The sequence below is a fragment of the Leptinotarsa decemlineata genome, unplaced genomic scaffold (assembly GCF_025532065.1).
Source record: "Leptinotarsa decemlineata unplaced genomic scaffold, Ldec_3_MD MMD2_tig00026328_RagTag_RagTag, whole genome shotgun sequence".
Taxonomy (NCBI): Eukaryota; Metazoa; Arthropoda; class Insecta; order Coleoptera; family Chrysomelidae; genus Leptinotarsa; species Leptinotarsa decemlineata.
In genome coordinates, this window is record NW_027412688.1 from 11,164,774 (window position 1) to 11,180,999 (window position 16,226).

The 16,226-nt window shown below is 33.9% G+C and overlaps 3 protein-coding genes across 3 annotated transcripts in view; 2 read left to right on the forward strand and 1 right to left on the reverse strand.

Annotated features, from left to right (window-relative positions):
- Positions 1 to 255: 255 nt before the first annotated feature.
- Positions 256 to 3,031, forward strand: LOC141485586 (uncharacterized). Its single transcript, XM_074182501.1, has 2 exons — positions 256 to 464; positions 2,469 to 3,031. The coding sequence occupies exons 1-2, from the start codon at positions 284 to 286 to the stop codon at positions 3,029 to 3,031; spliced, it is 744 nt and encodes a 247-aa protein (XP_074038602.1). The 5' UTR covers positions 256 to 283.
- On the reverse strand, positions 1,474 to 2,405 carry LOC141485528 (uncharacterized; the record flags this gene model as incomplete). Its single annotated transcript, XM_074182365.1, has 1 exon — positions 1,474 to 2,405. A coding segment is annotated over one exon (903 nt), but the record flags the coding sequence as incomplete, so codon positions are not given.
- A 7,191-nt stretch (positions 3,032 to 10,222) lies between the features above and the next one.
- The window catches only part of Flo1 (flotillin-1), a 44,067-nt gene continuing 38,063 nt past the window's right edge, over positions 10,223 to 16,226 (forward strand). Inside the window, exon 1 of the mRNA XM_074182385.1 lies at positions 10,223 to 10,470. Coding sequence (XP_074038486.1) covers positions 10,419 to 10,470 — 52 coding nt within the window. The 5' untranslated portion in view covers positions 10,223 to 10,418. The remainder of the gene's footprint in view (positions 10,471 to 16,226) is intronic.

The following is a 16,226-nucleotide window of genomic DNA, read 5'->3' on the forward strand; positions in this document are numbered from 1 at the left end:
AGCGTTCTTTCACACAATACGATTTTGGTCGTCCGGTAAAAAGTCGGACGACCACATTCCATTAGTTAAATACGGAAATATACGAAATCTTTCACACAGGACGACAACGACTTATTGTCGTGTCGTGGTCGTACAGCTGTCGTCCACTGCCACTGCAATGGACGACGGTCGTGCCGTTCTCTGATAACAGTGACAAACGGCTTCAAATGGATGTTTGTACACAATACGATTTTTAGTCTTGAGATATCTGCCGTATCAATTGAATCCAGTGACACGTAGTAAAATGGCTGAAAATATCGATGTGGAATTTCTAATTTCACTAGTTGAAAGTAGACCAGTACTCTGGGATAAAACCCTCGAAAGTTACAAAGATAGAAATGTAACTAAAAATGCGTGGCGTGAAATTCTCCTGGAGGTAAAACCAGATTTTGAAGAGCTGGAGGATAAAGAAAAAAACACATTTGGTAAGTTGCATTTTTTCTTAATTTTGCATTTAAAGTATTATACACTCTGATCAGAGATCTCAAATGGGGTGAAAAACCTGAATATAATTATTTAAATAGAAAAATATTTAATTTTTTCTGGGATGCGGCCAAAGTTTGCATTAAAATAACAAATTCACTTGTCAAGATTTGGTTTATTATTTCATTAAACCATCTTCAGACATATTTTCTAATTAAAAATAATTATATACATTCATAAATTGTTTTTAGCAACAAATTAAAATTTTCCCCAAAAATATGCGATTCGCGCTGTGAAACACAAGGTAGAACAATGTCATCCACCAAGGTTACATTTATTAAAAGACATTAAAGATAATTTTTGTGTACGTTCAAGTAAATTTAAAATATTTTCAGGGTGTTTCAGTTTTAAAATAGTTGATGTTTGTTTATAAACATTACTTTTATCTTTGAATCAATTAAGTAAAACGAAAAACGATTATTTGAGTACTCCTTTTATTTTAATTTAAAGACACATCAAACTTAACAATCGCAACGGTACAAAAAACATATACCACTATATGTGCTTTTTGAATTGATACAACAAGGAAGGAAGGAACTTCTTCAGAGGGCTTGTCGTTCTGACCAAAAGCGTCGTTGCCGTATTGACACAAAAATCCCTCGGCTATATTATAAACAGTTATAAAACAATTACACATAATTCTGTTTTGAATTTGAAGTCACATTATAACAATTTAAAATTCGTACAGAAAGTAAAGTCAAATAAAAAATATTTTTGAGGTAAATCTCATATTTTTATGAATTGAATTTTTTTTATTATCGTATAATTATGTTTAGTCAGAAAAATATGTGAAGATTATTTAACGAAATAATAAACCGAAACGTAACAAGTCAATTTGTTATTTAAAGGCAAACTTTGATCGAATCCCAGAAAAAAATTATTTTTTACTAGAATATAATTCGACTATTAACTTAGTGTATTTATTTATTTCAAATGGGAATAATAATTGTACAAATCGATATGAAATGAAATATAATTACTTATATTCTTGACATTTGCCAAGGCACGCTTCCAACATCGGAGACGAAATATGTACAAAATATCGTCCTAATAGTATTTGCGGATATACCTCCTCGTATTACATGTTCTTGTGGTAAATCGTCCAAAGCTGTTATTGTAGCAGTATCGTCTATCAAAAAACCATCTCTGTCACGTACAAAATTATGTAATACGGTGCAAGCTTTAATAATATCCACAGCAAAATTTGGCTCTACATTCAGAGGTCTATGAAATATTCGCCATTTATTGCTGAGGATGCCAAAAGCACATTCGACATACCGTCGAGCTCGACACAAGCGATAGTTAGAAATCCTTTTTTCAAAAGTTAAATGTGTTTCCCCAAAAGGTCGCAGTAAATGTCGATGCAATCCAAATGCTTCATCTCCTACGAAGAAGTATGGAACTTTGGGGCTTTCAGTGCCCGGTAGACACTTTTCTTCTGGTTGTGATTGTGTGTTTGATTCTATCGACTGCCATAAACAGGACCTTTTAAATATTGAAGAGTCACAATCTTTACCAAAACTTCCAACGTCTACAAATACAAATTTGTATCTGCAGTAGGCAACTGCCATTAAAACTACAGAATAATAATCTTTATAGTTGAAATACATTGACCCACTGCGAAATGGACAAGTAAGACGTATGTGCTTGCCGTCTACGGCTCCTATACAATGGGGAAAGTATGCAATGGTTTCAAAGTCTGAAGCGATAGATTTCCACATTTCCCTTGTAGGTGTTGGTATACACTCCACTCGCAGAACCATCCAGATTGCTTTGCATACTTCCTTTACTATCTTACTCGCAGTGGAAATTCCAATTCGATAAGTATAATGTAGCTCAGTAAAGGTACAGCCACTTGCCAGATATCTGAAAAGAATCACGTATCTTTATATTTCTTTAAAATGAATGAAGAAATATTAGTATTTGTTATTTCATTTATATTTTAGGTAAGGACGTTATAAGACGGTGGACTAATCTTCGAGATGCGTTCGCTAGGTCTAAAAGAAAAATGAAAGACAGCAAAAGAAGTGGAACAGATGCAAAAAAACCCAAGAAATATGTATATAATGATCAGCTTCAATTTTTAAACAAACTGTACGAAGTTAGAGAGACAGTTGATAGTTTGAATGACGAAACCAGGCACGGAACTGAAAACAATTCGGAACACATAGAGGTTGAGGCAAATGCTAGTTTCACGATTGACGAAACAATAAATAAACGTACGAGAAATAGGAAACATCGCAAACCTGAAGAGGTGGAATTAAAAATTTTGAAGGCATTAGAGCCTGAAAAACAAAATAGTAAAATGTCTTTCTTCCAGAGTTTGTTGCCTCACCTTGATAGATTTGATGAAAATGAATTACTTCAGTTCCAAATGGGCGTTTTGCAAGTGATTGCAAACATCAATGAAAAAAAGAAGATGGTTCCTCAGGTCCCTCCTCCTTTTCCTCAATCTATTCCTATAGCCAAGCGGTTCGGCATGGGTGCTTTGTTCACTCACTCGAATTGACTGCCGTGTTGGTCGGTGGTTCAAGCCCTAGTCTGAACGATCGATCTTCACTTGCTATCGTCCAACCCGTGTTAGGAATCACACGTTAAAAGGTAAGACCTCGTTAATCCTTAGCTCGCACAAGTTTCGACTTCTGAGGGTTGTCGTTCGTAGGGGTGCGACAGCTGGTTAACGGAAAAACAGATTTTAAACAGATTTTTTTTTTTTTTAAACACTCTCACTCGCAGCAGTTTGCGTTCCAGCTTGCTTCTTCTTTTCCTCAACATTCGTAACTTGCTCAAGGGGGCGTTATTGCCCACTTTGAGAAAGACTAGTCTAGATCAACTAAAAATTATATAATAAGTGGATTCGAGGTTGCGCTATGATGTCCATTCCTGGGGTTGGTCAACTAATAAAGGTGACGTATTTTTGGATCAAAAAAAACATCATCAGAAGTATTACTGGTATAAAATCATGGAGTTCTGTGAACCTTTTTTTAGGAAATTAGGAATGATGACTTTACCTTACTCATACAATTAACATGAGGCAAAAAAATATATCAAGTTCCACTAGCTCGACAGCGGATTGCTCTCGAAGGTCCTAATGTTGGCAGGTCCTCGTTTTACAAACTGGAATAAATGAAAGCAGAACATTAGAGAGGTTTGAAACAAAAATTATATTTTGTTTTAGTTTTGAATGTGTTTTACAGCGTTGATAATTATTTAACGTAAATATATGTGTGGGTGTGCATGTGTTTCCGTGTGTGTTTTGTTTGGGTATAGTAGTCTGTTTTTTAGCTTTTACTGACTATTCCTAATATAATTAATTATAGAATTGTCAAACAGGAGAATAAAGGGTTCAATTTGATTTGATAACTACTCATAAATAACACAAAACAAAAATTGTGTCAATACAGATTTCTTCCTTTTAATGACAAACTGTAAATGTAAAATTATCTCCACCAGACGAATAATGACTATTAAAATAATTTTCTAAAAAAGTCCCAGATCCACAAATTGTACCTTTAATATTAATAATTTTGATTCAGAGGTAAAAATGAGGCTTATAACGGGTAACTTTTTTCAGAAATTTTGACCAATGTATTCCTTTCTAAAAACGTTGCTCATCATCAGAAATTGTACCACAAATGACTCTAATTTTTCAATACAACTCAACCCTGATAGAAATTAAAGTTAGTTTGGAGTTTGCACTAAAGAGACATGCATACGTAAAATTTATTCGTTATGGAGAAATTACATGTTGAACGTTTCATTTAAAAAAAAAAAAAAAAAATTCACTGTCGCTCATTTTAGTGAGGAAATCAACATCTAGTTCCATAGACTAATACAGTCTACTTTCGAACTTACATTATTGAATATGTCCGGAGTCAGAAATCGGCATTTCCGAACAATGTCTTCTAAATTTGCACAATTGATTTAATTAGTAGTAAACGTTCTGAAATGGACGTCACTGTAAGTTTTTTCTGCACGAGTAGTTTTTGTTGAATTTAGTTGTCGCAGAACAAAAAGTAGATAGTTGGTCACTGTCACTTCTTCACGAATTTTTATTCAGTCATCCTTGTTCACTGTGTTCCAACATGGATTATTCTACTGAATGAAAAATAGAAATTTTTGCAACCTATTATCGAAATAATGGATAAGTTTCGAACTTCAGGTTCTGTTCACAACAGAAAACATGAAGTATCCCGTCCTGTCAGAAATGACGGAGTTGAAGTTGCAGTTTTATGGCATCTAGAAATTAATAATCGACAATCTATCAGACATGTAGTTAGAGCGTCTGGTGTATCAGCTAGTACTGTTTTTCGGATTTTGAAAGTCTACAAATTCCATCCTTTCAAAATAAGGCTAGTTCAGGAATTAAACGAAGATGATCCTGATTGTCAACTTCAGCTCAGTGAGGTGTTCAGTGAGAAATTGACCAATAACCGAAAACTATTATACAATACATGTTTTTCAGATGGAAGTTGTTTCATGTTGAATGGTGAAGTCAATAGGCATATAATTGTCGTTACTTGGGTGATGTGAATCGTCATTTGGTGATAGAAACACATTCACTAACCCTACTAAAAGTGAATGTCTGGGCCGGCATTATTGGTAATCATATTGTTGGACCATTCTTCGTTGAAGGTAATCTCAATGGAGACACATACCTACTTGAATCTATTAAAAGACTGTAAATAGATCCTATGATTAATTCATTCAACATACCTAGGCACCGTACTTCCAAATTTCAAGGATGTTTTTCTTATATAGCCCCTTCATATCTGAATGAAATTTTACCCCTTTTAAATCATACTATTCATCAGTTTAAGAAAGAAATGAAATCACAGATGCTTACTGCCCAGTGCTTATTTCAAAAATTTAAAATTCAATGTATGGTAGTGCAATGAAATTGTTAAATTGACCAAAATAATGTTAAGAATATTAAGATTCATTAGCAACTATTTGATGTATTATTTTTTTCGTCTCAACTATTGTTATGATAGTAAATAAGTATGTTCATAATTAATTTCTTATACTTACTGTATAATTTTTGGGAGGGATGGATGATAGCCTTTGGCTAACTCTTTTCCTTTTATGTATAAATGTATTTTTATGCATAATAAACGATATTATTATTATTATTACTACACAAATTTTAGAAAATGACAATTTAGTAGAAAATGAAATAACATTCCAGCAGGATGGTGCACCCCCCATTTTGATGTTCGGAGAGGCAGTTTTTGGACGAACGTTTTCCAATGCGTTGGATATGTAGAAGGGGTCCAGTAAAGTGACCAGCTAGATCACCTGATCTCACACCGAGGGACTTCTTTCTGTGGGGACATCTAACATCGAAAGTGTCCTCTACTAAGCCTACAAATCTAGAAGACCTGCGACAGAATTGTTCGGGAATGCCGATTGCTGACTCCGGACATCTTGAATAATGTACGGAACACTTGGAATGTATTATTGTATGGAACTAGATGGAGGTCATTTTGGCCACTTTATCCGTTGATTGTGTTGCCATTGATATAACTTTTGTAGATTTTCTCAATAAAATGAGCGACAGCGAATTTTCTGTTTTTTTTTTTTTTAATAAAACGTTCAACATTTAATTTCTCAATGACAAATGATCCAATTTCGAAAAAAAATACAGAAGCAATAGAGGGACAAAAGACCTTTCAAAAGCTGTACCACTCGACCCCCTAGAGTGAATTAGTCCCCCTAGAAATGAGAATTGACGTGTTCTTTGAAATTTTCTATTACACGTCCGTTTCTGACTTACAGGGGGGGGGTCAAATTTTCGTTGGAACGCCCTATATACAGGTAGAAATTAATTTTTCAAAATAAAATCGTGTGCCGGGAAAGTAAATGTTTTCCGGCAGGCATTTACCAGAACATACTGTGTGGTACGTTGTGAGATTCATTTCGAAATGTTCATTTTCTTCAACCCTGATAGTTCAGAGAATACACATTGAATGTTCTGAATGATGGTACGGAAATGATCTGACAACAACGCTTCAGAGAAGTGGGCCAAATATGTATCGACCACTTTGGTGCAGACACAAAGGTCGCCGAATTTGTTCAAAGTTTTTTAGGCGGTCATGAAGTAATTGGAAACGGTACACTAATTTGTCTCATCGGCACAAGTGCAGTGCCAAATTGCAAAACCGTTATGGCGTTTTATAATTTTCCACGAAGAATTTCAGTATACAAGAACTGAAGACGCCGACAATACAGACGGATAAAATTGTTCTAATCCGTGTCATTTTTTTTAAATCACTTTCACCATTCCAAGGACTAATGAATTTTCCCCGAGTATTTCCTTTAAAACGAGAAAATGATGGAAAAACTGAAGGCTTGGTCACCGAAACAGAATTTAACAGCAATAAAACGCATGTTCCCAACATTGATAAAACTGACCGCCATGAAATCAACCTTTGGATGTCATCATTTTTTAAACATACGTTACTCTCAGAGCCTAGATATGCATCATTATCACAGTTCCAATGAAATCGAACCAATGGAATCAAATATTCAGATATGATTGTGAACTTTGCATAAATGCTTCTATAGAAATTCAGAAAAATTGATATTATGATTATGATAGTGACTAGACCCTAAGGCAGCTTACACACCGATGCAACGCAACTCACAAGACCGACTCATGTAATTGTAATTGATACTTTCTTTTCTGATTGATTCAACCGTTACTTGATGAAGATCCATAGGAACTTCATAAACTACACCTCACGATTTGTTCTCCACAAACTTTATTTGAGAAATATATCACGACATGTTTCGCTTACACAGTAGCTTCATCAACAGTGATTTGAATACAAGTTGCTTCTTACACTAATATTTATATACTACAAGTAACCATAATTGAGACTACCTCCAAAAAATTACCTAAACCTCTACCTGAGGTACCTCGTCAATTATGATCACCTGAAGCATATTACCTCACTTCTACATCAATAATAATTCTTTCTCGGCTTTTCTAAGAAAACAAGTTCTATAATGGTGATCTATTCAAATCCAGTTGGTCATTCATTAGAATGTTTGAATTTTTAAGTTTATTAATATCCATTGCTTCCAAATAATTCAGTTTCAAACCTTTATTTTCTATGTGTAAAATTTTGAACTCTTTGTTAAAGATATGATTTTAATCTAAAAGATGATTTGAATATATTGAACTAGTTTCTGGACTCGATTCCTAAATGTTCTGCCTGTTTGACCAATATACCACTTGAGACACGTACCACACTTTAATTTATATACTCCTGATTTCGCGAATTTGGATGTTTTATCTTTATTTTTAACTAACTTTCCCAACGTATTACTTGTTCTATATGTAATTTTAATATCTCGTTTCCTCAAAAATGAAGCATCTCTCTCTCTCTCTCTCTCTCTCTCTCTAGGTGATGGACATATGCGCCTCTCGGCGCATATGTCCATCCTTCTCCTATCAAAAATGATAGGAGCTTCGTCGGGGGGCGCACTAGTCTTACTTGTAGCAATGCTGCCACCCCTTTTTTATATAAACTTTTTTTTATTATAATTTATGGATAATTTATGACTCTTTACACATATTTAACACATTCAATTGGTAAAATCCTCTCCCACGTGAACATCCGGTCCACTTCGGCCTCCAACCGGCGTGAATGGGGATAGGAGTTATATAGATCCACTGTAACACTCCCACGTGAACATCCGGTCCACCCCGGTGCTGTTTCGCTGTACACTTATAGACCTTTCACAAAAATGTTTATTCAATGGTGGCATGTTCTATGACGGCGGACATTCACAACACAACACTGAGTTTCATCTCCAACATGGCGTCCTTGTGGACGATCGCTGTCAGCACATCCGTCCACCACCATATCAGAAACGAAACTCAACAATGAAGCCACTTTTTACGTTGTTTGTCCAAAATACGTTAAAACTCTATAATTTTGATTATCTAACTCATCATTAGGAAAAACGTCTCGAATCGCTTTTGCGTGGACTTTTTTGGAAAGTATTTTGTTTATTAATTCGGCTTTAAACCCGTTGTTTACTGCAATTTGCTTGATGATATTAAGTTCTTTACTGAAATTATCGAACATTGACTAATCTGTGAATCATGCTATTATAAGCTGCTACTTTTTGTTGATATGGATGGGCAGAATCGTAATGTATAGTAATATCTGTATAGAACGGTTTGTGATAAATTGAAAAATCATGTTCGTTATCCATTCTACTAATTCTTAAGTCCAAAAGAAATTGATTGAGTTGATTGAGTTATCTGCTTCTACTTCAGTAGTGAATTTAATGTTTTCATGAATTTTGTTAATATCCCTATGAAAAAGTATCTAATTGTCTCTTAGTACCTGTAAAACATACCACAACGTCATCCACATATCTATGCCAATACAAAAAATTCATAATCAAAAGATGTTCAAAAAATCGACTTCTCTAAGTTATCCATAAAAATTTCCGCAAGTAAGTGGCTTAATGGATTTCCCATAATTAAACCTTTTGAAGAGGAATAAATATTCTTGTTGAATTGAAAATAATTTTGTTTGAGACAAACTGGGTTCTATAACTGGGTTCACTCTATTTTTATCTAATAATTTTATTACTAAGGTATTCTGGCAAATAGATTCTGCACATCAAAGGATAGTAGTTTTGCGTTGTCTGGTAGAGGTATGTTCTCTATTTTATTGATTGAGTCATATGAATTCCGAAGACAACTGAAAGTTACAATGGTTCGAGAGGATACTGATTAGCCTTTCTGGTAATTTCACTGATGGTGCACTGACAAAGGAAACTACTGGTCTAATTAGATAACTCCGTTTGTGCAGTTTTATGAGTGAGTATAATTTTGGAATTTGGGGGTTCATCAATGTTAATTTGAACGAGGACGTTATCATTTCCTGGTATTCTCGTAGGAGACGGAGAAGACGTTTCTGGATGCAATCGTATTTTGTAGAAAATTTCAAACCAAGAATGTTTGTAGCTGCAAAGGAACTCCATGACCCGGTTAAATTTGAATCATCAACCAAAAAGGAAAATGAAATAGACTATACTCTAGTCTGAGTTGATTCATTGGTAAACTGCGAACGAAAATGAATAATAGTTTCATGACTCTACAGAGACCAGTTACCTAGTAATAGTAGGTAATCTGGTAATGAACATTTGTCTATCGCAATGTTGAAAATAAAAATATGTTTGATGATAGCTGTACGAAAAAATAGACTCTACTCTACTCTACTCTAAGTTGATTCATTTGTAAACTGCGATCGAAATAGAATTGCATTCTGCGCAAATACTTGTCAAGCAGATACCTCAGCCCTAAATGATTGACATTTATAGTGTAACTCTCAATTCGAATACCTGTAGAGATGCCAATTATAGGCACTCAATAAAACTTGACATTTTCGTTAACTCGAATGGTGTGTCTATACGCATAGTATAGATACTCTGAAATAAGTGCATTAACTCTGAAATGAATTTGTAAACCTAACCTACTTGTCAATAACTCATCACTCTGTATATCAATGAAGTGAGTGAAATTCAATGTTTTTTGCATGAATAATCTTTTGTGAACATCTTTTCTATTTCAATTCTTAACAGCAGGTAGAATAGTTGAAAAAATTCGGGGTCACATGGAAAAGACAAACATATTCAATTTTCTTTCTTAAGTTTGCTGATTATCCCAATATCGCAGCCGTACGGTTGAGGCGCCACTGGAACACAAATAATCAATGAAACTGAGCATTCCCATTGCATAATTCGAATGCGCATGCGGTACGAGTAAACACAAATTACTCATGTCAAAGTCAAATGTGAACATCAAAACAAGCAAAATATTGGGTGTAGTCGTAGTGATATTTTGTTTACATTTTTAATATATCGGTACGATGACGTGGGGTTTTGTAACTTGCGGACCAAATGAAGCACTGGTTATTTCAGGTAAGTGTATTTGAAGATTAAGATCTGTGGGCATAGGCAAAAATAAAACAGGATCAAAACATTTATATTCAGATCTAGATGAAACTTCGCTGGATGACTGAACGCGAGTCTAATCGTTCAAAACCATTGTGAAAGGCAAAAAGATTAAAACAAAAATATATTCTTATATATAAAATGCAGGTGTGTGCGACATCTGTCAACGAGAAGACAAATCAAAATCGATATTGTTCTCAGTGAGGATATCTGGTCGAATCATAGTCAATTCTAAATGTTAAAATTTAGACAATGGTCGAATTTACCTTTAGCTGGAGTTTGCACCAATTTTGACTTAATTCATGTCGGCATTCATCAAATGAGCTCTATACTCTATACTTATAGAAAAAATAAAAAGAAACGTCGGAAAGTATGTCCCTATTGGCACAAAAAGTTCCTTTTGATTCATGTTAACCCAAGCATACCTAATAACAATCAGGGTTCTAGCATTCGTCTCTGGAAAGTATTTAGAAAAGTTATAGCTCGACTGATTTGAAGAGTGATTTAATTTCAGGACGAACGAGAAAAATCTGCAAGAATTTTCTCTGAGGAAACTTGACCCTTAGTTTGTCGGATATAATCAAATGTCCGTCGTGGTATTGACCAGGGAAGTAGTTTTTGTTAGGCATACATTTGTCATATCCTACTATGTTCAAAGTTAGGAGGGTGAATGTTTCAAGTTCCTATTCAAATTATTAATTTTTTTGAGGTAGCCGATTCACAGTTGATAAATGAAGTAATATAATTTTGTTGTTAAATGATTTAACATCTTCTCAACACTGAGAAAAAATTGTGAGCCGTCACGGGACGCTTAGCAGATGTGAAACATCAATAAAAATAAATTGGTGGATACGTTACTACGTGGTAGGAAATCATAATGAAGAAAAGAGAAATGAAACTTTCTATGTTTTTTACCACTTTCATTTGTAACTAACGTTACTGCAGTTTCGTCCTATACGGACATTTTAAATTTTAGAATCCTTGGAAATTCACAAGCATAAACATTGCGGGTGCAACCTGTTAAATGATCAAATCGATTTGCAGTTTACTTACCGGTTTTTAAATTGGCACATCCGCATTGTAAACTGTAAATTCAGGTACTCAACCAAGCCAAGTAACTCAATTAGTACCTACAGGGGTGGTATATAAGGGCTAATGTAATGAATCATTGTTAGTTGCAGTCACGTTAGTTACAAATAAAAGTGGTAAAAAACATAGAAAGTTTCATTTCTCTTTTCTTCATCGATAATAATATTTTGTGACCCCTGCGATGATTGTTGGGGGAGTCCACGATGCAAAATGGGGATTTACTCGAGCGTCATAGAGACATATTAGGTTGCAAAGCTTAGATGATAAGAAGAAAAAAAATGTTATATAATATATACCTATACGTAAGGGTTAAAAGTGAAAAAAAATTTAATCGAGCGCGTCAGATTTTCTAAGGGGGTGTTAAGTGCAACAAGAAAAGCTCTCATTCAGTAATCTAACGATTTCGATCTGACGCAATCTCGCGACCATTATTATAATGTGCGAAAAAAATTCGCCATTTTGAAATACTCAAGCGCGTCAGATTAAGATATACATGGTTCATCTTTATGTTCTAGACGTGCTGTCTCTTAATCTGCTTAATATATATATATATATATATATATATATATATATATATATATATATATATATATAACAAAGTATTTGTTTGTAATTTTTATTCAGATTATAGACATATTTGAGATCTGACAACACTGTCATCACCAAGTAGAACACCAGTGAATTTGTACAGTGAAAATCCGAAGTCAACAGCTCAATGCGTTCTACAGTTATAACTCCTGAAAATATGGTAATGTGAGAGATTTGTGGTGCAAGCGTTTTGTAATAAAAATCTGACTACGCCACTGGATTTGTGGATAATATTCCCTTAAAATCATTCATTTGAGTGTAGGTTACGAGAAGTGAAAATTAAAATAAAAATTGAATAATTGAATAACAGAAAATTAAAAGTTCATTTTCAAGTTACGCAGTAGTAGACCAAGTTCAGAATCTCATGTCATGGGATCTCCCAATTGCGCTTTTACCAAATCTTGATAGAATCTTGAAGTATTAATGGTCATACTTGTAAGCTTTTTGGAAGTTTCCCAATAATAAATAATAGTACTTTTGTAACAGCGCACCTGGAAAATCACATTTTATGAGATTCTGAACTTACTCTACCTTCTTCTATAGCTGATGAAAACAAAATGTATACAAACAAGTTTCAAAGTATTTATTCAACAATTAATTGCCATTAAGAAAAAACTGATACTAAAATAAACATTGATTTAAAACTAAACATTCAAATTTATGTGGCTTCTACCAAACCTCCATTAAGTTCAATTCATTTATCGTATCTCTTCCGAATATTGTTTACACTATTTCTTATTTGTTGAACTGTAATTTCGGCACAAGCTTGTCGTATCCTTTGCATGAGTTCAGCTCGATTCGTTGGTCTTGTTCTGTATACTTTTTGTGTCAGAATACCCCACAGAAAAAAGTCTAATATTGTTAGATCAGGCGATCTAGGTGGCCATTCAATTAAGTCACTACCTCGTCCTATCCAATGATTTGGAAACTGGTTATTTAGCCACTCTTTAACAATCCTCGAATTGTGCACGGAACAGCCGTCGAGCTGAAAATATAAATTTACTTGTTCCGCAAGAGGCATTTCATCTATTTCGTCCGATAATTGGTTATTTAGAAATTCCAAAAAATTTTGCCCGTTTATGTTTCCATCAAAAAAATATGGACCTATTATTCTATTTTGTACCATACCACACCAAACGTTAACTTTTTCGGAATATTGACTTTTACAATTTATGATCCAGTGCGGATTTTCCGTAGCCCAATACCCAGCATTTTGCGATGAAACTACCCCATTGGTGCTGAAAGAAGCTTCATCACTAAACATTATGCAGTTTAAAAAATTTCTTGTATTCAGGTACTCGCCTTGTGCCCACAAACAAAATTCCATACGTTTCACTTCATCACCTGCCTTTAAAGAGTGAAGAAATTTAGGTTTAAATGCTCTCATTTTGTTTTGTTTAAGACATCGTCGAATAGTCTCTCTCGGTAAGTTTAAATCCAAACTGGCGACTCGTAAACTTCTGTTTGGGTGGTTTCTAAAATAATCTAAAACAGCACCTTCGTTTAAATTTCTTCTTCGGTGATTATTTTTTAAAATATGTTTGCTGACTGCACCGGTTTCTTTAAATGTTTTGTTAATTTTACTGACGGTACTTCTGTCAATGGGAAGTCGATTTGGATGTCTGTGATTAAATATCCTAGCTGCTTCTCTTTCACTATGATAATTGTCCCCAGAAATTCTCACAATTTCAATTCTTTCTTCTAATGATAATTGCAAAGCCATTATTAAATGCACGTAACTAACAACTATTATTTTATTTATGATTAACTGTCAAAATCACAGCCTACTGTTGATTTATTATAAAACCTTTGGATAATGAGTTCAGCTTCCTCAAATTATTGATATCTCCTCTAAAAAATTGTTTTAGCTGAGTTATGAAGAATTTACAGGGAACAATTTTTGTCCTGCTCTCTGTTTTATTATTGAATAAATGATTTCCATGCTTTAAATCAATTTGATTTTAGCGGCTATGCGGAAGAATGTACTAAGTACTGCATAACTTGAAAATGAATTTTTAATTTTCTGTTATTCTAGAATACACTTCTCGTAACCTACACTCAAATGAATGATTTTAAGGGAATATTATCCACAAATCCAGTGGCGTAGTCAGATTTTTATTACAAAACGCTTGCACCACAAATCTCTCACATTACCATATTTTCAGGAGTTATAACTGTAGAACGCATTGAGCTGTTGACTTCGGATTTTCACTGTACAAATTCACTGGTATTCTACTTGGTGATGACAGTGTTGTCAGATGTCACATATGTCTATAATCTGAATAAAAATTACAAACAAATACTTTGTTTCCAAAATTGAAGTTGTTGTAACTTCGTTGTTAACAAATATTTTTTAATGAAAATTTGACAGTTTTGATTTATAACGACTACGAATCCAGTGGTGTAGTCAAATTTGAAAACAAAAATTGCCTAATAAACTTTTGCCGTTTTTGACAAACAAAAAAAACCATAGAGTGCCTTAGAAATGAAACTAAAATTGTGAAAGTTAGTGTCAAGATACAGTTTTTCATGCTTAATATTTCAATAAAAAAAAATTGAGATTGATTGAAAAATGCACATTCTACAGGGGTGGTTCCATTTTAAATGGGTCACACTGTATATATATATATATATATATATATATATATATATTTTCAATCATTGAACTTAATTAATTGAAAAGCTCATGAAATAGTATGCAAGTAAATAAGTGTATGTTTTTTTAAGTAGAATACTTGTATTTATAAAAAAATAATTTTAAAAAATGCTCAAAAAATTTAATTTTTTTATAATCAATTGATTAATCAATCATCATCTTCATCACGAACGAGTCTCTGTGATCAGCTGTGATGGCGAACAGAATTCAGAGTGGGGACGGAATGAGAGAGTAATAGATTGAGAAAAAGTGAAAGAGGAATAGAAACTCGGAGAGGGAAATATAGGTATCACACAGCTGCACCTATTAAACTTATCAACGAATTTTTGTTATTTCGGCTTGCGGAAATTGACAGATTATATATTTTTCGTTATCCTTGAATTCTTTCCTTCAAAATAAAAAAAATTAGCTACGCTTGAGAATGTCGAAATGACGTTATATTTTTACAACTTTGCTGCCCTTCCCTTTCTTTACGTCATTCTCAAATTGTCAGATTACTTGAATATACACTTTTTAGCTTGTAATTTACTAACCCTACCGTAATCTGACGCGCTCGAGAATTTCTGATAATCAATTTTTTTTTACTAATCTGATGCTTTATCCTTCACGGGCGGCCTTATATATGGGGCTCATATTTGATGGAGGTACTTAGCCGGGTACAAGGTATCTCCCTGTATATTAGTCTGCTGCGCTTTAGTAATTCCGGAAATTCCCGCTTGGACTCCCCTATTATAACACTCATTCATCTCTGTTTATCCGTACTTGTAAGTCCTAGGATGCTAAAATTTGGTTTATAGGTGCTTTTTAGGTCTTAGATGCGCAGTAAAAAAGGATTTTCGAATATTCCAACTGGAGTGCCCCCGGGGGTAAAAGGGACGCGTTTACATATGAAAATTACCTTTTCATCACTTTTTCTCCGTACCGGTATATTTTTGGAGGCATAAATTGTGTATGCAGGTTCGTTTCATATTGTAGATGTGCAGTAAGAAAGAATTTTTTAATATTCCAACTGGGGCAACAGCCTCTGGGGAAAAAGGCGCGCCCATAAAACAAAATTATCACTGTTTCTACATGCCCTTAAATTTCCGGTGGGTGAATTAATATTTAGTATCAGCATTGCATCCATGCGTAGCCGGGAAGGTTCGCTAGTATACTAGTTAACTCAAGAATCTTAGCTAGTTATTACAGTATATTACTAAAGATACTAAATTATAAATATCAATCATAAATATTTCAATATAAATTCCACCATCATTGGAAACAATTGATTAATTAATTTTTTGATGTTTCTGTTGATATCAAATAAGAAAAACATTCGTGGGCTTCTCGCTATCAGCTGATTTTGAAATACAATTCTGTCAGTCTTTATGAGATGTATTCTTCAGGCAAG

What these genes read in the sequence shown, in the direction of transcription:
- LOC141485586 (XM_074182501.1), top strand. Translation starts at nt 284, where the DNA reads ATGGCTGAAAATATCGATGTGGAATTTCTAATTTCACTAGTTGAAAGT. An exon ending in TAAAGAAAAAAACACATTTG is followed by an intron (nt 465 to 2,468) that starts GTAAGTTGCATT and finishes TTTATATTTTAG; the next exon opens with GTAAGGACGTTATAAGACGG.